This window comes from Euprymna scolopes, chromosome 27, assembly GCF_053919585.1.
Source record: "Euprymna scolopes isolate OS-2025 chromosome 27, ASM5391958v1, whole genome shotgun sequence".
NCBI lineage: Eukaryota > Metazoa > Mollusca > Cephalopoda > Sepiida > Sepiolidae > Euprymna > Euprymna scolopes.
In genome coordinates, this window is record NC_136508.1 from 63,290,250 (window position 1) to 63,312,183 (window position 21,934).

At 33.8% G+C, this 21,934-nt stretch overlaps 1 protein-coding gene and 1 pseudogene across 27 annotated transcripts in view; both read left to right on the top strand.

Moving 5' to 3' along the window:
- Window positions 1-21,934, top strand: part of LOC145248863 (roundabout homolog 2-like) — an 837,477-nt gene that overhangs the window by 795,170 nt on the left and 20,373 nt on the right. For 18 of the 27 annotated variants that reach the window (XM_080110589.1, XM_080110593.1, XM_080110602.1 and 15 more), the window contains 3 exons: window positions 5,659-5,793; window positions 7,465-7,635; window positions 21,390-21,628. In XM_080110589.1, coding sequence (XP_079966715.1) covers window positions 5,659-5,793; window positions 7,465-7,635; window positions 21,390-21,628 — 545 coding nt within the window. The remainder of the gene's footprint in view (window positions 1-5,658; window positions 5,794-7,464; window positions 7,636-21,389; window positions 21,629-21,934) is intronic. The other 9 variants (XM_080110605.1, XM_080110608.1, XM_080110611.1 and 6 more) reach the window with 1 other exon arrangement.
- On the top strand, window positions 1,350-1,466 carry LOC145249292 (5S ribosomal RNA; annotated as a pseudogene).

Sequence of the window (21,934 nt, forward strand, 5' to 3'; positions counted from 1 at the left end):
ATTTTGCTTTTAAACAAAATCAAGTAAAAAAAAACAATTAAAAGAATCGTTTTTGGCATCAGAAAATAGCCCCAAAATTTTCCGATATCCTCAAAAGTTCCGATTTTTCCGATTCCTGATTCCAATTAATCACCCCAGCATTACAATTTAAGAAACAAAAGATATTGTAAAAAAATTTTTAAATAAACAAAAGATGCCGTTTGCCAATTGTTGGATGCTGCAATTTCATTGGCTAAGTCTTTTGGCACTTTTTTTATGGTGAAATCTGTCAGGAATATGCCAACGATAATGCGGCCTGTATTGCACATAACTACCAAATTGTTTTTTTAAAAAAACTGTTCCAGAAGATTAAAATAATGCAGGCAGGTAGAAAAATCAATTTTATTAAATTCTCCCCACTTTTGCGTTATTACCCATAATGCACCATCGCCAAAAAATCTAATAACAAATTGAGAAAATAGGTTTATTTTAAAACCATTGACACCTGGGAGTTAAAGTTTTTACCCAACACCCCACTCCACCCCACTTCATAATCTCCAGGCCTACCACACTTCAGGTCTGCATTTTGTAATACATTGCAGTTTACGGACCGTGCTGAAATACTAACGTTATTATTTAGAAAGCCATTCTTAACATAGGGAGAAAGGTCTTTTTAACTAGTCCGTGCTTTCACCTACCAATTTAATAAACAGAAGATAGCCTAAAAAGTGTAATAAAGATACCGTTTGCTAATTGTCGGCTGCTGTAATTTCATCGGCTAAGCATTTCAACACCTTCCAGCTGGTTACGTAACTTTTCCAAAATATGTCGCCGATAATGCAATCCCTATTCCGCATCATAAAATTTTTTGGAGATATTATTTTATATGTGATATCCATCCATCCAACGCAGCCATAGCCGAGATTGAACTCACTACACGAGTTTATAGTGTAATACAAATCTTGTCGGTAGCTGAATACTTGATGCTTCGCCAGGGCTATCAAAGGTATTTTTTTATTGTGACGTCATCACCAGATGAGGTGCCTATCATGGCTTAAGAGAGTCCCATCTATCCTCGAGAGAAGGATAGACCGCGCCAGTTTTTAAACCTGGTATTTTACCTTGCGCTAGATACAGCACCTCGCCTTCCTAAATGGTCACCCATCTGGTACTTGCCAGGCTCAACGTTGCTTAACTTCAGTGATCTGGTGAGAACCAGTGTGTCAACGTGATTGTGCTGTATATATATGTGATGTGCATATCCTTTGTACAGCATAATTGGTTAGAATAATCAAAGGGAGACAATTCAGCTGATTCCAGAGACAACAATGATAATAAAAGCAGCTAATTAATTAATTAATTACATTACATTACATGGCACAATCACGTTGACACACCGGTTCTCGCCAGATCACCAAAGTTAAGCAACGTTGAGCCTGGTCAGTACCAGATGGGTGACCATTTGGGAATACCAGGTGCTGTATGTAGGAGAACGTCGACACCTCCCTGCAAGAGTTGCAAAAACCTAACAGAAACATACATGTGACTGGGCGCTGCTTGTGAATTTCACATTCACATGAAACTCCCTCCTTTGGAGAAATCTCGTTCAACTTGCCTAGGGTTAGTGTCGTTTCAGTACAGTATTCTTTTTTTTTTTTTTTTTTTTTAGAGATGATAAACCCTGGGAAATAGAAGTTAAAAGCTGCAGTTTATTTTTTACCCTTTGTTAAAAGCAGTAGAATTTACTAAAATGTTGGGTTTTTTTTTCTATTTATAATTTTCCTCCAAGTAACAAGTAATGCAAGTCCATTTTCTTAGAAAAATTAAAAAGTTGGTTATAGCCAGCTAACGTACTTCCTAATTTTCTGCGGAGCGCTATCGGAAACGGCGACAAGGCAAAATCAGTTCCTTTGCTTTTATTATGTATTGGATACGTTTTTTTTATGTTTGAATTTTTGTTGTTTTGATTTCAATAATTTCATTTCTTATTTGGTTGGTTGGTTGGTTGGTTGTTTTGTTTTACGGCATATCAACCCTTTTCAGGTTATTTAATGCCGAATCTGGTGATTTTGAAGAATGGTTATTTAATATAGTATATTTGTTTTTTAAGTTGTATTCTATTTAACCCATAGTTGGGACCCTAACAGGTACTACCACTCCGGGTCAGAGTGGACCTGGGAGCACTGGCAATTAAATGGTGGCTCCACACTCCCTAAGGCCTGCAAGCTGGGGCCTCACCATCGGATATAGTTTAAGGTCATATCCAGGACCCATTTCTTATTTGGATTTCAATAATTTTATCTTTATACTTTCGTAAACATATATTTATTATATAAATTCAAATAAAAAACTTATTTTAAAATAAACTTTTTTTTTATCTTTTTAATTTCATAAACATATATTTCTTTAAAATCTATATATCTATAAAAGTTAGAATGTGTGTGTGTGTGTGTGTGTGTGTGTGTGTGTGTGTGTGTGTGTGTGTGTGTGTGTGTGTGTGTGTCAGAGGACAATTCTCAACCTATATACTCAACGAATTTTTGATCTACAGACTTGAAACTTTGTATATAGGATATTAAAACATATGCAAAACTTATTCATTCATTTTCATCCGGAAAAACAAACTAATAGGGCGTCAAAAGTGAAAAATTGGTTTCACGAATGCGCATGCGTGAATGATTAACATGACAGATTCATTATGTAAAAAAAATGTAAAACCGTATAGTTATTATTTTCGGTCAAAGCTTCTATTTCTTTTTCATGGCTATTCTCCATTGATCACAATGTTCTGAATTAATTGCTTCGTTAAAGCTTTTTGGCATATTTTCCATGGAATAGCAATAGTCGATTTGATAATCTTTTATATTGTCCACTACAAAAAATCGGGTCGCCTTCTATTTCTTTTGGGATATCTTTCGACTTTAACATCATCATCATCATCATCATGGGTACTCTTGTCTCCTTCATCTTTATTGCCTTCATTTGTTTTAATAATTTGAGGAAATATAATTTCATCCTCTTCATATGACGGAGTTTCGTCTTTAAAATTAAACGTGTCTGTGAATTTTACACACCGGATTCTTTTTATTTTATTTGTCTCTGGAAAAAATACTAAAATGGCTGGACTGTTCTAATTGTATCCAACAAATATACCTCTATCGGTTTTAATATTTAATTTACTCTTTTTATCTATATATGCGAAACAAGTTGAACCAAATATATGCATTCAGCTTAAATTGGGTTTTCTACCACAGAAAGCTTCATATGGGGTTTTAGATAGTGTTTTGTTAAAGCACCTGTTGCGTATATAGGCAGCTGCCATAAGTGCATACGTCCAGAGGTTTTTGGGGAGTTTAGATTCGAAGAGTAGACATCTTGTCATTTCAAAAAGTGTCTGCCATGCACGTTCCGCAGTCCTGTTTTGGTGTGGCGATCTAGGAACTGATTTTTCATGCTTGATACGATGGTTAATTAGTAAAAGTTCAAAGTCTTTATTAGTGAATTCCGTACCGTTGTCAGAGCGAATACACTCTACTTTACCGTACGGAGCCATGTCGGCTAAATATTTTTTAGTTGCTAGCAGGGTATCAAATTTGTTCTGTAAAAAGTAAACCATTATTAAACCTGAATGGTCATCTACGAAATTCAACACATATCTATAATGTTCTCTGGCCATCGGTTCCTAGCAGCATCGTTTATAAATAAAATCTCCCGACTGTGCGGAATCATACCCCATTATGCGACAAATATTGTAACAGAAAACACATTTTAAAGATCATGTCAAACTGGTCTAGTGGTTATCGTACTTGATGTTATTGTACTAACTGTCTTTAGGTTTTCGTTTCAATCTAAAGTATTTTTTTTTTTACTTGCATAAAGTAAACTGTTAATACTCGCATGCGCATGGCTCAGTTTCCGTATGAATTAAAATATAATATTTATGTATAGTTTACGACCGGGCGACGCCGGGCGGCCCGTTAGCTTAAAATAAATACTTTTGTTTTTTTAATTTTGTTATTAAAAGTGCAAATAACGACCGTGTTATTTTTTTATCTGTTATAATTTTAATTTTTATTGCATACTTTTCAATAATGTCCTTTTCTTATATTTTATCTCTATATAAGTAAAATGAACTCATTTTTCCCCGTCTGATTTTGACATTAATAGGATTAAAAATCAAGATATTTCATGCAAATATAATATGCATAAACGGCAGAACAATATCTGAGGTGTGTTAAAGGCTTATTATTTCTCAAATTCCTCGATAATCTTAGATTTCTATACTTTTTCTGCTGAGAAGTCACGGCCAAAATCGGTTAAGATCAATGGAAGTGGTAAAATATTTTCTCTCTAATAAATTCCTCCTCCCCCTGCCACCACTTAACACCGTTTGGGGATCGTTCACAAGGAACAGTTGAGAAAAGAACACCGGTTTGGCTTCGTAGTTCTTTCATGTGAAGTTATTTAAAATCACTAAACTAAGCTGCAGTGCTCTGTGGCGTAGTGGTTAGCGTGCTGGACAATTCACATTATATTTTCACGTTCGCGCCGACCTACCGTAGTCATTTTTTTTTTTTTTTTTTTTTCCTAAACAACTGGAATGGACTTTTCTTGGTGGCCGAACTGTTAATGTTGCAGATGGTTTTTTTTTTGTTTTTTTTTCACACTTTATTTTCCTACTTTTACTCATGACTCCGGGTTTGATCCTTCCTACTTACCTACTATAACATTTTTTAAAACTCCCCCCCCGTCCCGGAAACAAACACTCGGGCAACGCCGGGTACCCCTGCTAGTCTCTATATAAATAAAATGAACTCATTTTTCCCCGTCTGATTTTGACATTAATAGGATTAAAAATCAAGATATTTCATGCAAATATAATATGCACAAACGGCAGAACAATATCTGAGGTGTGTTAAAGGCTTATTATTTCTCAAATTCCTCGATAATCTTAGATTTCTATACTTTTTCTGCTGAGAAGTCACGGCCAAAATCGGTTAAGATCAATGGAAGTGGTAAAATATTTTCTCTCTAATAAATTCCTCCTCCCCCTGCCACCACTTAACACCGTTTGGGGATCGTTCACAAGGAACAGTTGAGAAAAGAACACCGGTTTGGCTTCGTAGTTCTTTCATGTGAAGTTATTTAAAATCACTAAACTAAGCTGCAGTGCTCTGTGGCGTAGTGGTTAGCGTGCTGGACAATTCACATTATATTTTCACGTTCGCGCCGACCTACCGTAGTCATTTTTTTTTTTTTTTTTTTTCCTAAACAACTGGAATGGACTTTTCTTGGTGGCCGAACTGTTAATGTTGCAGATGTTTTTTTTTTTGTTTTTTTTCACACTTTATTTTCCTACTTTTACTCATGACTCCGGGTTTGATCCTTCCTACTTACCTACCATAACATTTTTTAAAACTCCCCCCCCCCCCGTCCCGGAAACAAACACTCGGGCAACGCCGGGTACCCCCGCTAGTTTCAAATAAATCGCTTCACAATAGAAATACTGCAGAATAAAAGCGAAGGAACTGACTTGCCTTGTTACCACTTCCGGTAGCGCTCTGCAGAAAATTAGGAAATATGATAGCCGACTATAACCAAAAAAGTTTATATTGTATTCGTAATTCTGAGTCCTGATTTAGTTTCTTCTAACTCTTGAGGAACATTATATATTTTCAGGCAAGAAGCACCATTCTCGGCGACATCACCGAACTGCACGTCCTACCAGTCCTTATAGCACTGACAGCAACTTCAGTGCCGTTGTACATAAACCCTATCCCAAGTCACAGCGCAAGAAGCAGTTATTGGAGCATGGTAAGGTTTTTTCTTCTTTAAGTTACCTAACACACTTCCATACAAGATAATCTAAACAAGAACGTACCTGTCTATAAAGTAAAATAGAAACTATACTTAAATTGAAAATGCATTCGCTTAGATTAATTAAATTCGAAACAAAGAAGAACGATATATGAGCCAAATCGAAGCAGTGCTATGTGATTTGGTTTTATTCAACTGAAAATTTCACTGACCTAGAATGGTTTCCAAAAAATTTATTTTTATTTTTTTTCATTTTTGGAAATTTTGCAAATTGCTCAGACACAAATTTTACGATTTAACCTTATTTAAAGATTTACATGCTGCCCACCGCAGCATGATGTGACACAAGGTCGGGAAAGTGGGGATGTCAAGCAAGCTTCCCTAAAGGAGAGGTACTCTTGCCTGGCAAAAATTGTCTGAGCATCCCGTCAGCATTCCCTAATTGGGGCGCTTCAGGCAGCAAGCAATAAACTTATCCCACTCAAAATCTGGGTGGCAAGGCCTGGGAGGGTGGACTCCCTGGGTAATACCCAAGCGACGTACCTCAGTCTGACAAGTACCTCAGTCCAACAAGTACAGGGTCAGGAACTGGCCCCGAACCTGTTGGGCTGATTGTCAAGAATGTATTCTTGACTGGTACATTCTACCAAAGTCTCATAGCAACCGAAGCAGCAAGGAGACCCATCCTCACAATCCCAAAGAATATATTGAGGGTATAACAAAACAGATTTGGACGATTCTATTAATAACCAGAAACAAAAAGAACAAACCAATCAGATGCCAGAATCGCTTTACAACATCTAATGAATCTCTTTGAATTCTTCAGTGATAATTTTCCGTCTTGACATGAGATTACTAAACTCTGCTGATCATGACTGGATTAATTATTTTTTTTTTTTTTTATTAATCCATTGTCATAAAACTGTTAGCAATAGACAGAGGTTACTAAGCTAATTAAGGAATGCATAAAACTTAGGAATATCACTAGTTAAGACAATACAGAACTCTGAAAATGTGACAGTGATACATGTTCATTCACACAATTCTGAGGCAGCGTGTTCAGGACTGCAGAACACAATGCGAAAAGAGATTGCCAGTACATCTCTGAACAAAAACTGGTGTGATTATGCAGAGTGTCTAATATGAATGTATATCGTCGCAGGTTTGGTCTGTTTAGTTGCAGCACAAGACAGTGGGACAAGAACATGGAAAAACTTCTCTGACTGGATTGATGCTGCCATTTTTTTGTTTTATTTGGGACAACGACATTTTTCTATTACAAGAATGCCTCTACAGTTAAGATAATTTACATTTGAAAACTGGCAGCTACTATGTTGCAATCTGATTGGCTAAGGACCGTCGTGCAATCTGATTGGCTAAGAGCTTTGTCAGTTTTCGGTTGTTTATGTATATAGCTAAAAGATGCAGACGAAAAGTCGGTTTTAGAATGGGTCACAAACACGGTAGCAGTCACCCCCCTCCCCTTAAAAGAAAATATTGTGTCAGTGCATTTTTAATTTCTTAATGAAAAATATCGACATTAAATTAAAAAATTTTGAGGATTTTGAACAGTTTGGATGAAAGTTTTAATGTTTTCTTCAAAAATATTTTATTCTCGACAAGTTTTGCATTTCTTCTTCTTTTTTTTTTTTCAAACATTTTATGCAGGTAATAAAAAATTATCCGCTGCTCGACATCACCAGCAAAGTCTGCAACGTAATCACCAGCAGAATCCTGAGCAAGAACCCTTGTTGGCCCCTGAACCGTCTGCTCCCCCGCCAGGCTTAGAAGGGGACAAAGATCTTGATACCCAAAACAATACGTTGATTTCATCCACTGGTAAGTAAATCGACCTATTATCGAATCCTCTGCATGACGTCATACCTTTGTTGCTAAGATACCATTTGATTCCTTTGATCTTGTATCTGCATCGTGGTTGGCACGTGCCACACCTGATAACCATTTTGGCGGTGGAAGAAGATTTTATTCAGAAAAATGGATTCAATTTTGTATCATTTGAATAATTATTTTTAGATGAGGATTAATAATTTGAACTATCTGCATAATTCGGACTGCTATTCTCACCTTGGATGCTATTTTCACGTTTCTACCAATGTAACCACTAACCTCCTTCAGGTGCATCTCGAGTGTGACAAAAAGATTCCCAGGTTCTAAAAAAATGTACCTGGAGAAGGTTAGGGACAATTCCAAATTTTTTCACGATTCCGATCGAATTACCGATTCTGTTTTAAATTTCCGATACTCCAAAAAGTTTTGATTTTTCCGATCCTGATTAATCGTCCCAACCCTAGTTAAAAGTTATATCGCCTGAAACCTTGTGAAAAAAACATCCAAGATGAGAGCAATAAAAAATAGCAAAGAATACAAATTATCGATCAATAGTCATCTCAAAAAATTTTAGCATAAAATTATTATTATAAGCATTATTTTTTTATTTTATTTTTTTTTTATTACATTTTCACCCCAAACAAGGCAAATTGCCACTTTGGTGTAGGGGGCTACTATCAGGGGCAACAACTACTGGGGTACTATGTAGGGATTTGGGCAGCAAGGTGTCGGTTCACGTTACTCTTGAACTTCTGCACGTCAGTACTGTTGGGGAAGCAGGGACCTGGAATGGAATTCCAGAGTCTTGCGGTTCTGGGGAAGAAACTATTGGAGTAAAAAGATCTTTTACATCTAGGGATCTCTACAGTGTGGGGGTGGGATCTAGTAGCCTGTCGGGTTTGTCGAGGGTGCTCGCGTCATGGGGGCACAAGTGATTGCAGTTCGTCAGAGCATTCACCACTAAAATACTTGTAGAAAAGGCAGAGGGATGCAACATTTCGTCGATGGGACAGAGGCTGAAGCTTAGATGCCAGTTCAGGGCCTATCAGGTTTGCGACTCTCTTTTGAACCTTGTCAAGGAGCGAGAGACTAGTAGCAGATGCACCAGCCCAGATGTGGCAGCAATACTCCATACATGGGCGAATGGTGGCCTTATAGAGGTACAGGATACTTTCGGGTGTTAGTAGTTTTCTAGCACGGTAGAGAGAGCCTACCTTTCTTGCAGCGGCCCTGGCAATGCCTTCAATGTAATTGTTCCAACTCATGTTTCCTGTGAACGTTAGGCCAAGGAGTTTGAAAGATGGACTCTCAGATAAAGAGTCGTTGGCCATTGCTATGGGTGGTAGAGAGGGTTTCTTGTAATTATTGAATGAATTATGAAATGGGTTGTACATATTTTAAAAAAAAGAGCTTCCCTTGGCTTAGCACAAGGTCAAATAAAAGTCTTCATTTTTCTATATAATGAGTGCATTATGATTTTAATAAGCACCAAAAAAGTTGAGTTTAAATTTTGTACTCTGACATTTGGACAGTAATTCAGCTTGACAATTTACCATATGTAAAGTTGATTGAAATCGATCTTTGGGAACTAAATTTTATTATTAAACCACATTCTACACTTAAACAAAATTTTATAATTGAACTAAATTTATGATTGAACAAAATTATGATTAAACAAAATTTATGATTTAACAAAACTTTTTATCAAACAAAATTCTGATCAAACAAAATTTTATGATTGAACAAATTTATGATTAAACAAACTTTTTTATCATACAAAATTTTATGATTAAACAAAATTTATGATTCAACAAAATTTATGATTCAACAAAACTATGATTTAACAAAATTATGATTTAACAAAACATTAAACAAAAATTTATGATTAAACAAAATTTATGATCTAACAAACTTTTTATAATCAAACAAAATTAATGATTAAACAAACTTTTTATGATTAACAAATTTATGATTAAACAAAATTTTATGATTTAACTACATGAAATTCTGAATGTGTGATGGAAAAAATAAAAATATTATATATATATATATATATATATATATATATATATATATATATATATATATATATAGAGAGAGAGAGAGAGAGAGAGAGAGAGAGAGAGAGAGAGAAAATAAAAAGGAACAAACCGTATTATGTGTTCATCAACGTTTCGTCTTTATTTCGAGACTTCCTCTGGATGATTGAGATTAAGAAACCAAAGAAATATACAGTACAAAATATTTGAAAATGTTTCACGTGCACAGTGTGACGCAGTTCTATTTCAGAGAAACGGAAAAATGATGTTGGAAATTCAAAAAAGGAGGGGGAGGGCTGGCGCTGTTAAAGAGAAGGAAATTTTAGTGACGTCATATAGTCGTTAATGTAATTTTAAAACTATGAACGCAAGTTTATATTCTTATTGGGAAAAAGATATATCTGTTGAAATTCAAATATAAGTTTCTAACAGAAATGAAATGAGTGTTTTTTATGTAATTTATTTAGACGAAACGTTGATGAACACATAATACGGTTTGTTCCTTTTTATTTTCTCTATTTTGTCGGAATACTATTTCCATTATTTTCATCATATATATATATATATAATATTTTTATTTATATAGACAAATATTACATGGTCGCTACACTGAACATGCTAATGAAGGAGTCTGGTTCTTAGCTTTAAGAACCAGGCTCCTTCATGGGAACACAAGCTTTATTACGTCGACGTCGCCTGAAGAAGGCTTATGGTCCGGACCAAACACTTGTCTTAAATATTAGCATGTTCAGTGTAGAGCGACTATGTAATATATTTCTATATAAATAAAAAATATTGTTCTTTTTATTGAGCACACTTAATAACCTCGTTTTAATTCACAAGTTTTCCCTCCTGAATACCTTTAACTTGATATATATATATATATATATATATATATATATATATATATATATATATATATATATATATACTCGGGTTTTTTTTATATTCAAAAGTAATGGACTAATGAATTCAACGAGGTTGTTAGATAGTGCTCAATAAAAAGAGCTGATAATACTTGTTTATTGTTATATAAACATGCTCACATCCTGCTGCTACAAATAGCCACTTGTTTCAATCAAACAACAGATATCATCAGGCAGCGACTTGACTATTCAAAAGTTCAATGAATAATATTTATTCATTGAACTTTTGAATAGTCAAGTCGCTGCCTGATGATATCTGTTGTTTGATTGAAACAAGTGGCTATTTGTAGCAGCAGGATGTGAGCATGTTTATATAACAATAAACAAGTATTATATATATATATATATATATATATATATATATATATATATATATATATATATATATATATATATATATATATATATATATATATATATATTAATCTACTGATATGTCTTTTATATTTTGTGGTTTGTCCGGTTTTTGATATATATCCTGTTGGATGTTATCCTTATATATATATATATATATATATATATATATATATATATATATATATATATATATATATATATATATATATATATATATATAAGCACGCACACACAGTTCAAAAAGAAGAAAATTTATTTAAAATAAATATTATTAAATAATTGGCAAATGTTTGCAAAAAAAAAAATAAATAAATAAAATTTATAGCTACTAAGGGTGGGTCATATCCGATGACATTAACCCCCTTCCAACCCCCTGGTCCAATGTATTGGATACCTTTTAAATTGCTTGTAAATAATAAATTTGACACAATACTCACGTGAGAGTCGTCGCACCATTTTGTTTATTGGGCACATTTCAAATGTGTTGCAAAACAGAAACACCAGTTGAGCAGCAGATCACCTCGATAAAGATGGATAATTTTCCAGACTAATCAACGAATCAAAAGAGGGTGAAGATAAAATAAATATACCAACGAATAAATGTTACCAAAAGGGAAGCTAAGTTACTCTTCTACATACCTGGATAGGTTTTTTGTTTGTTTGTATTTTAACTTATTTTAAGGTGTTGTTTTGCTAAAAACAAATAAATGTAGTCAGCAAAGCCTGTCTAGTTACAACAACAAAAAAAAAAATGGTGATCTCATTCGAGCCACAGTCGAAAATTAAACCACGTACTGATAGAAACATATTTTTTTTTTTTTACATAAACGTCACCACTTATCAAGGCCGATAGGCCACTCAAGGATAAGGGTTAAAGAGTGTACAGTAGTCAAAAGGACAATATCGTAATCGATAGTAATGGAAGTTCGGTAAATTTGTTAACTTAAGTGGAACGGCTCATCAGAAATTTGTTCACGTTGGACTTGAAGACAACCATATTATAGAAAGCTGGAAAGCAGGAAAACGGAAGACAATTCCACAGGCGTGCAGTTCTAAGAAAGAAGCTTTGATCATGGAATCTATGTTTAGGTTTAGGCACAGATAAACAGTGGGGAAAATTATTGATAATGTTTTCAGCTAGTCTAGTGTTTCTTGTGAAAGTTTGGCGAGGGGGGACCATAGATTGAAGCTCAGTCGAACACTTTCCATGAAAATAACGATAAAGCAGAGACAAACTCGCAACATTTCTTCTGTGAGATAGAGGTTGCAGCGAAGAGAAATAAATAAATAGATAAAAACAACAACATTTAAATAAAAAGATATTGTGTGGCGATGGTATTACACGATTTGAAAAGGGTATTTTTTTTTTTTTTTTAATTATTGGATTGTATTTAAAAATAAATATTTGATTTTTTGATATCAAAATTTGGAACAAATGAAAACCGGAAGTCAAAAGTAAAAAAAAATCTGTATTAAAAAAAAATGTCTGCCGAGATAGTATTACACAATTTATAAAAGATATTATTTTTAATATTGGAGTTTATTCATTTTATTTGGGTTATTCAGACTTGAGTATTACTTTAACAACGTTTCAGTCAATGTAACCTCCAACTTTCTCCAGATGTATTTTGCAAACTCGGGGATCTTTCTGTCAAACTATGGAATCTGCAGCGAATTTCAAATAGAAACCTGTATTTAATTCACGGGGGTAACAGGTTCCAATTCCATCAGATATGACTGAGTAGAAGTCCTCAGTAGTTTGCAGTTGCATTTTTGAGTGTCACCTACATTGAGGATTGAACCTTCAAGCTCCAGAAGAATGTAACTTCACTACTGAATTTTACTAAGCACTTTATCCACTAAACCGAGGAGAAGATTTCCGAGTTTGACAGAAAGCTTCCTGAGTTCGACAAAATACACTTAAAGAATGTTGGCGATTAAATCAGCCAAAATATTTTTTTTAATTTCAACACTTCAAGCTATTTCGGCCAAAATAGCTTGAACTGTTGAAATTTAAGTTTTTAAACTGCCGAATATAATTTTGTGCACAAAAAAAAAAAAAAAATCCGTCGTTCTTTTCTCCCTCTGACATGCAAGTTAACCATATGAAAAAAAAAAATAATCCGTCATTCTCTTTCCCACTGACCCGCAAAGTACGAAGGGCGTGCAATAAGTAATGCCCCTGACCCACTTCCAGTTGTCTGATCTAGCTGAAATTTTGCATGTGCAATGATTTATATCTCTACGGGTTATGTGGCAAATTACAGCTCTGAACTAATTGTGGTTTCTGTTTTACAGATGTTTGAACTGAGTCAGGTGTGAATGGAGACTGTTGAATGTCGAGCAATGATCCGGTTTTTGTATTTGAAAGGACACACACGACAGGAGACTTTTGATGAAATGAAAGAAACTTATGGCGATAATGCCCCATCATATGACCTTGTAAAACACTGGCATCGTGAATTCAAACATGGCCGGAAGTCTGTGGAAACAGCTCCCAGACCTGGTCGTCCCCTTCTGCCATTGATGAGGCATCTGTCCGTCAAGTTGAGGCTGCCATTTTGGAAGATCGGCGCATTACTATTCGCCAAATAGCCCAAGATGTCAAGATTAGTACAGGCTCTGTGGAAACTATCATTCATGACCATTTGCATATGCATAAGGTGTCTGCCAGATGGATTCACAGGTTGCTCACACCATTCCAGAAGCAAGAACGCGTCAAGTGCTCGAGGATGAATTTGGAGATGTGCCAAGAAGATGAGTCAAAGTTTTTCAAAAGACTGATTACACAGGATGAAAGCTGGGTCCATCACTATGATCCAGAGACCAAAGCCCAGTCAATGCAGTGGAAGCCTTTAGACTCACCACCTTCAAAGAAGGCAAGGGTGCAGCCCTCCGCTGGCAAGATCATGCTCACAGTCTTCTGAGACCAGGACGGAGTAGTGATGACAGATTTTCTGGCAAAGGATACCACAATTACAGAAGTCTATTATGCTTCACTTTTGAGGAAATTAAAGGAAGCTATCAAAATCAAGAGGCGGGGCAAGATCAGTAAAGGTACCCTCCTCCTGCAGAACAACGCTCCGGTCCACAACTCGCATGTCGCCAGATCAGAAGCACTGGCGTGTGGTTATGAAATCCTCCCAGATCCTCCCTACTCTCCTGACCTTGCACCATATGACTTTCACTTCTTCCCAGCCATAAAGTTGTTTTTGAAAGGAAAGCGTTTCCCAGGTGATGCACCCTTGATTTCTGAAGTCATGTCATGGTTGGAGGACCAACGTGGGGTGTTCTACAAAAACGGTCTCCAGAGCTGCATCAAACGATGGGAGAAATGCATAACTCTGGATGGTTCCTATGTAGAGAAAGACTAATAACTGTGCCAAGTTTCGTTGCTCTACTCATATGGGAAATGGGTCAGGGGCATTACTTATTGCACGCCCCTCATACGTATAAAATGACTCTGAGTGAGCAAAAAAAAAATCTTCTCTCCAATCAAATAAATACAGGCTTTTTATATGCTCAAATTCGACATTTGAAAATTAAGCCACGATCAAATTTGAGTATATGTTGCCTTTTTGTGTTCTATCGATCGGATTTCGAGTTTTGAGCATCACATTGGCCACTCTTGGCCGCTTGTTTCCGTGACCGTTGTCACACACTCAAGATAAGAACAGTAGTCCAAATAATCCAAATAATATGAATAATCAATCCTCATTTCAAAAATTCAAAAGCATAATTAGATTTTATTACTATTCATGTCACTATGATAGCAATTCAATCTGGAGTGCTTTAAGTCTATTTGGTCCATTTTGTGTTTTCATATAAGAACGGTTAATGTGTAAGGTTAAGTAGCGACCTGTGATATCAAGTAAGCATGCGAAATGAAATAGAACAATCAATATTGCAAATCTAACAAAAATCATCTCCAATTTTTTAAAAGAAAAGATGCTTGTGCAGTATAATTCCGGTTTTGAAAAAATACATTTTTAGATTAAAAAGAAAAAAAAAAACACTATTACATACTTATGCGTTGAAATGAATAAAAGTTATGAAAAATAATTAAGTAGAAGTTCTGCTAAAACTATTTTTTACAAAAACAAAAGATTAAAAAAAAATGGATATTAGCGATCCACCATTTTCGATTTTCGTATTCTATAATAACAAATTACAATTATTTTGTCAAAATTACAAATTGCAGTTACCTACCCTGGATTTTTTAGAACTCTTCAACATTAACAAATATGATAAAACTGTATAATTCGATAAATTTTAATTTTTACTTGTAATTATTTTTTTACTCAATGACTTTTCGTAATTTTTGGAATTTTTTTTACTAATTTCGACATGACACGTAAGCACATAATCGTGTTTTTTTTGTTTGTTTTTTTACCTAAAATGCATGTTTGAAATCAAATCATACTGCAAAATCACAAAAAAAAAAAAAAAAATGGATGAAAAGAAACCGCACTCTCTTTGAACCTTTTAACTCCAAAAAGATTATGACATCACTAAAATATTCATGACTGAACCTGGTTTATCTTATTGTGCTGGCTTAATTATTCGGCCCTGAAAAAAAAATTTACTGTTGGTAGTGATTTTAATTTATTAAAATATCTTTTCCCTTCTTTTTTCTCTACCATTTTTTTTTCATTTTTTTAATTCTTTTTTCTCTGCCATTTTTTTTCATTTTTTTTAATTCTTTTTTCTCTACCATTTTTACATTTTTTTTAATTCTTTTTTCTGTAATATTTTTTCATTTTTTTCTTCTTTTTTTCTGTAATATTTTTTTTTGTTTTTTTTTATTCTTTTTTCTCTACCATTTTTTTCATTTGTTTTAATTCTTTTTTTTCTCTAATATTTTTTCATTTTTTTAATTCTTTTTTACATTTTTTTTAATTCTTTTTTCTCTAATATTTTTTTCATTTTTTTTTTCTTTGCTGTCATCTTGTACGCCTTTTTAATTGACTTTATAAATTTATTTTTTACTCATTAAATCTGGATTGTGATTCTTAGAATTGCTGAACGAACTTGGGCATTTCCTTTTTTTTAATTTAATGAATTTTATTGAATTTCAGAATTTAAAGAAATCAATTCATCACCAAAATATCAAAGATTGTCCTTTAATATTTTCTACGCAAACTTTTTAACCTCAATATGACTTTTTACTCATAGATTATGACTTCAAAATCTTCTATCCAATCTTTATGACCTCAAAATATTTTATATAACAATAAATAACATTTAAGATGAGAACAGTATTACTAATGATAAGGTACAAGTGCAGAGAGTGATCTGGACGTAAATAATTACGTTATTATTTAAAAGGCTATTCTTAACATAGGGAGGGTGTTTTTTTTTTTTTTGTTTGTTTTTTTTTTTTTTCAAAGGCATCACCACATTATCAAGGCCCAGAGGCCACTCAAGGATAAGGGTTAAAGAGTGTACAGTAGAAATTGGTCAATATAGTAATCATTAGTAATGAAAATTTGGTAAATTTAATAACTTATATGGAACGGCTCATCAAGAACTTATTTACTTTAGACTTGAACACAACCATATTGTAGTCAGCCGGAAAGCAGGAAAACGGAAGACAATTCCACAGGCGTGCAGTTCTAAGAAAGAAGCTTTGTTCATGGAATCTACGTTTAGGTTTAGGCACAGATAAAGAGTGGGGGAAATTATTGATAGTGTTTACAGCTAGACGAGTGTTTCTTGTGAAAGTTTGGCGAGGGGGGACCATAGATTGAAGCTCAGTTGAACACTTTCCATGAAAATAACGATACATCAGAGACAAACTCGCAACATCTCTTCTGTGAGATAGAGGTTGCAAGGAGGAGAAAAGGACATCTCCTAAGAGGCTACGAAGTCTATTTTGAACTCTATCAAGGCAGGACAAGTCCTTTCTAGCAGCTCCTGCCCAGATGTGGCAACAGTATTCCATCCTTGGACGTACCTGGCTCTTATATAGATAGAGAATTGCATCAGCAGTGAGATATCTACTGGATCGATAGAAAGATCCCACCATTTTTCCAGCGGCCTTGGCAACAGATTTGATATACGTGTTCCATTTAAGATCAGGAGTAATGGTCAAGCCCAGAAGCTTGTCAAAACTTGAGGCCTCCTGAAGACGAGAGCCATTCATTTCAATTGATGACAAATGTGGATTAGAATGTTGATGATGTAAAGAGAGAAGCTTGGTTTTAGATGCATTAAAAGTAACCAGCCACTCCTTTCCCCATTGTACTACGTGCTCAAGATCAGAGGAGAGAGAATTGGAGAGAACTTGCTCGTTTACTGTCTTAGATGTGGTACCATAAATGGTAGTGTCGTCAGCATAAATGTCTACAAATGATGTAAGGATAAACATATCATAAAACTTTAATTAAACTTGGAAATACAATTTAAAAAATAGCACGGATCACTCTCTGCACTAGCACCAATAAGCAATAAATAATGATATTTATAACTAAAAATAAAATAAGTTTAAGGCTCCCAAAATTTATACTAGAACTATCCGCTAAATCCTGTGGCATAGTGGTTAGAGTGCTTGGAAAAATCAATTGTAAAAGTGATATTCACCTAAAGGTTGAAGGTTCAATTCTCAGTGTGGGCGACTGAAAAATACAATTGTAAAAGTAATATTCTCCTAAAGGTTGAAGGTTCAATTCTCAGTAAGATTAGAACGGTGAATGTCTAAGGTTGAGTAGCGACCTGTGATATCATGTAAGCATGCAAAATGACATAGGACAATCTTGCAAATCTAACAAAAACCATCTCCAATTTTTTAAAAAAGAAAAGATGCTTGTGCAGTATAATTCCGGTTTTTAAAAAATACATTTTTAGATTAAAAAAAAAAATAATACTATTACATACTTATGTGTCATGTTGAAATGAATAAAAATTATGAAAAATAATCGAGCAGAGGTTCTGCTAAAACTATTTTTTACAAAAATAAAAAAAAATAAGATTTAAAAAAAAAAACATGGATATTAGCGATCCACCATTTTCTATTTTCATATTCTATAATAACAAATTACAATTATTTTGTCAAAATTACAAATTACGACCGAAAAATATAATTTCGAATTACTTAGGACCTCTATCCAGACATGACCGTGAAGTAAGTAAAGCATTCTGTTCAAAATTCCGTCCAAATTACCGAATTCAACAGAAAGATTCCCGAGTTCGACAAGACACACCCGAAGAATGTTGTAGGTTACATTAACCGAAATGTTGTGAAAATGATACTCAGGAGGAGAACAGTAGTCCAAAGAATCCAAATAACCAAATCCTCAACTTCAGAACTTCAGAAACGTCATTAGTTTAAATAATACAAATTATTAATCATCATCTTAGAAATTTCTAAACTTGGAACATTTCTTAATATTTTTCTTTCTTAACTCATTACTTTTATTTGAAGAATAAGATGTAAACAAAATCGATATATTATTATGAAGGGATGTGTTAAGTGTTGAGACATTATGTTTAACAAAGATGGCGGCAGTAAATCAAATCAGCAAAGAATCAATGCAGTCACGATTTCAAGTGTTGAGTAATTCTTAGTATCAAAGATGGCGGCGAAGAATCAATGCAGTCACGATTCAGTCGTTTCGAGACAGAGGTCGACAGTGAAGTGCTTGAATCCAAAATTCGACATTTTTTTATGTTAATTTTTGAAGCTTCTGATTGGTTGATTGTTATAACTGTGGTTATAAAAACGATCATCAAAATCATTGGAGTCGTACCCTCATTAAAGTAAGGATGGTCTCCTTGCTGCTTCGGCAGCTTAGAGACTAGGTAGAAAGTACTCGTCAAGGATCTGTTCTTGACGCTCAACCCGACAGGTGCGTGGCCAGGAACCTGCCCTGTACCTGTCGGAGACTGAGGTATTCCGGTTGGATATCACCCAGGAGGTCCACCCTCCTAGGCCTTGCCACACGGCTTTCGAGTGGGGCAAGTTTATTGCTTGTCGCCTGAGGCACCCCGACCGGGGAATGCCGACGGGGGGGGGCCAGGAAAGAGTGCCCCTCCTTTAGGGGAGCTTGCCTATTCTCCACTTTCCGACCTTGTGTCACACTTTGCTGCGGTTAACAGCAGACAAATATCTACCCTCATTAAAGTCAAAAACATTTTAAGAGGATGAATTTTTGCATGACTTTCACAAATGCTAGTGTTGGGACGATTAATCAGAATCAGAAAAATCAGAACTTTAAGAAGTATCAGAATCGGAGTCAGAACCGGAAAATTTTGTAACCCATATTCCAATGCTAAAAACGATTCTTTCAACTGTCTTTTTTTATTTGAGTTTTGTTTGAAGCAAAATCTCCACTGCTGCTAGTAATGATAAAATAATGAATATTTATCGATTTTAAAATACCAGTAAAACTAAAATCGATTGATCATCTCCTCCCCAAAAAATATTTTTATGTTTTAGAAAATATTTGAATATTTAACATGTGATATTAACGGTGATTGGGGGAAAAAATAACAACTCTGTAGTTTATATTTACATATTTATAAAGAATCGGTGATTGTATCGGAATCAGGAATTTAGTAAGAAATTAGTAATTGTATCAGAATCGGGAAAAATATTGGAGTCGTCCCATAACTAATAAATGCCCTTTCCACTAGCAAAATATATACTGCGACAGAAATATAAAAATGTGCAATGAGATTTGTCAAAAGCTCTTAGAAGCATCTGTAAGAAATTTGAAATTTTGAATAAACATATAAAATGCTTTTTAAACCGCATTTAAAATGTAAAAAATCTTTTTAAAAATCATTAGATTTATTTTTATTTTTAAACTTGACTATTTTTTAATTTTGGATAGTAAAAAAATTATCATCAGAGAAAATTTGTTCTTTTCTTTTTTTTTTTCTATATTTAGAAATATCATTTTCTCATGATGTTATTGAGGCGGTGGTCAGATGTTCTAACGGTGTCTGACCACCGCCTTAATAAGAACAGGAGAAAATTGCATTTTAATTCTGGTGAAGCAGAAGTATGAGATGCCTTCAATAAGTTTCCAGACTTTTTTTGTACAGGCATTTAAAATTGTCATAGACTCTTGAAAATTCAGTATGTTATTGCTAGATAAGGTCAACAACGGCAGACCATTGACTATTTTTAGTTTTTTTTTTTTTTTTTCTTAATAAATTAACTTATTTAATAAATAAATTGACTTCTTTTCTGTAGAAAACACTAGTTTTTTTTTTTATTTTTTCGTCTGAAAACAGACTTTAATTCCAAAAATGTTTCACTATGTTAATTTATTTTATTTTTTGTATTATAAAAAAGTGTTTTCGACATTTAAGAAAAAAAAAAACTTAAACTAGTCGATGGTTCAATGATCGCTTAATAAAGTATATTTGAAAAAAAAAAAAACGTTTTAGACATTCTCGTTATGTTAATTTCTCATTTTGTATTTTTTTTAATTCCAAAAATGTTTCATTATGTTAATTTATTTTATATTTGTATTATAAAAAAGTGTTTTCGACATTTAAGAAAAAAAACAAAAAACTAAAAATAGTCAATGGTCTGCCATTGTTGACCCATACTTCCACCTTATTTCCGCCAGGGGTCGTTAGTGCCGTTATCTCTCAAACAAGATGGCGTGCAGCAAATCTTCGATTAAACGTCTGATATTATTTAGTTTTGTTAAATAAAAAAAAAAAACTACTTGATCAATTTACGTGATTTTTAGAATATGACTTTTTCATGCAGTGACAAGTACGTACATTATAAAGATTTTTTTCAGATTTTTATAGTAACAAAGATTGCTTGTGGACCATTTATAGACTTGCACCGAAAAATAATTACAAGTAAAAATAAAATTTATAGAATTATCAAGTTTTATTGTATATTTTAACGTAGAACAGTTGAGCGACCAATTTAGTATGATCAACTGACTTATCTCCCTTGATTTAAATTGGATTAAATTAAGTTTATTTAATTTTATCCAATTAAATTTAAATCAAACGTAATTGTGGATGATTTTTTTGTCAAGAATACATCTAGCACATTTTCTACTGGATCATTTTTCATAATTTTTGGACCATTTATAGACTTGCACCTATTTTTCTACTGAATCATTTTTTGGAATTTTTTTAATTTATTCTAATTTTACCCTGACATGTAAGTAGGTAATAATGTTTTCACCTGTAATGTCTTGCATTAAAATTTCACCAATAGAAACAAACACGCGTTATTTTTTTTTGGTGTTTTTTTTTTTTTCTTTTTCTAATCAGGTAATAATTATATAATCAGGTTATTGAATTCTTTTGTTTTTCTTTAGTTTTCATTTATTTTTTTTTTTTTTCATTTAAAACTAAATTGCATGTTTTTCGTTATTTATTTCGTTTTTTTTATTTTTATGTCTGCATCCTTATTTCTTATAATTTGTTTTGCCTCGTGTTTCAGTTGGCGATGATCTTCCCGTTTATAACAAACCCACCTTTCCCTCTCCTTCCAAACCGACCATGAGCCCCTCAGGAACTTGTCAGTCCTCAGCTTCTTCGAGGAAAGCTAATGAAGCTGTCACAACAGACATAAATTCCTCCAATCAGGAGACAGAACCTCCTCCTCCTGACAAAATCCAAACGTCAGTGATTGACTGCTCCCCTCAAACTACTGACCAACCGACAGTACAAATGGCTGAAGTGAGTATTTGAGTTATCACTAGCCCTAAGCTCATTTCGCTCTGCGCCCAACGCACACGCATTTATCACGGGGCCAGCGGTGGGAAATTTCCTCATAGACTTTTATTCCCACAAAAATAGGATTAAATCCATTTTTAGAGAAAAAAAAAAATCAAACATTATTTTTATTAATATTTATTTGTTGGTCTATTTCAGGGATTCAGATATTTGTGAGTTTTTTTTTGTTTTTTTTTTGTTCTTTCTTTTTCTTTTTTTCTTTTATTGTTATTTTGTTTAGTTTACAATCTTACTGGGCAGTGACTTTAC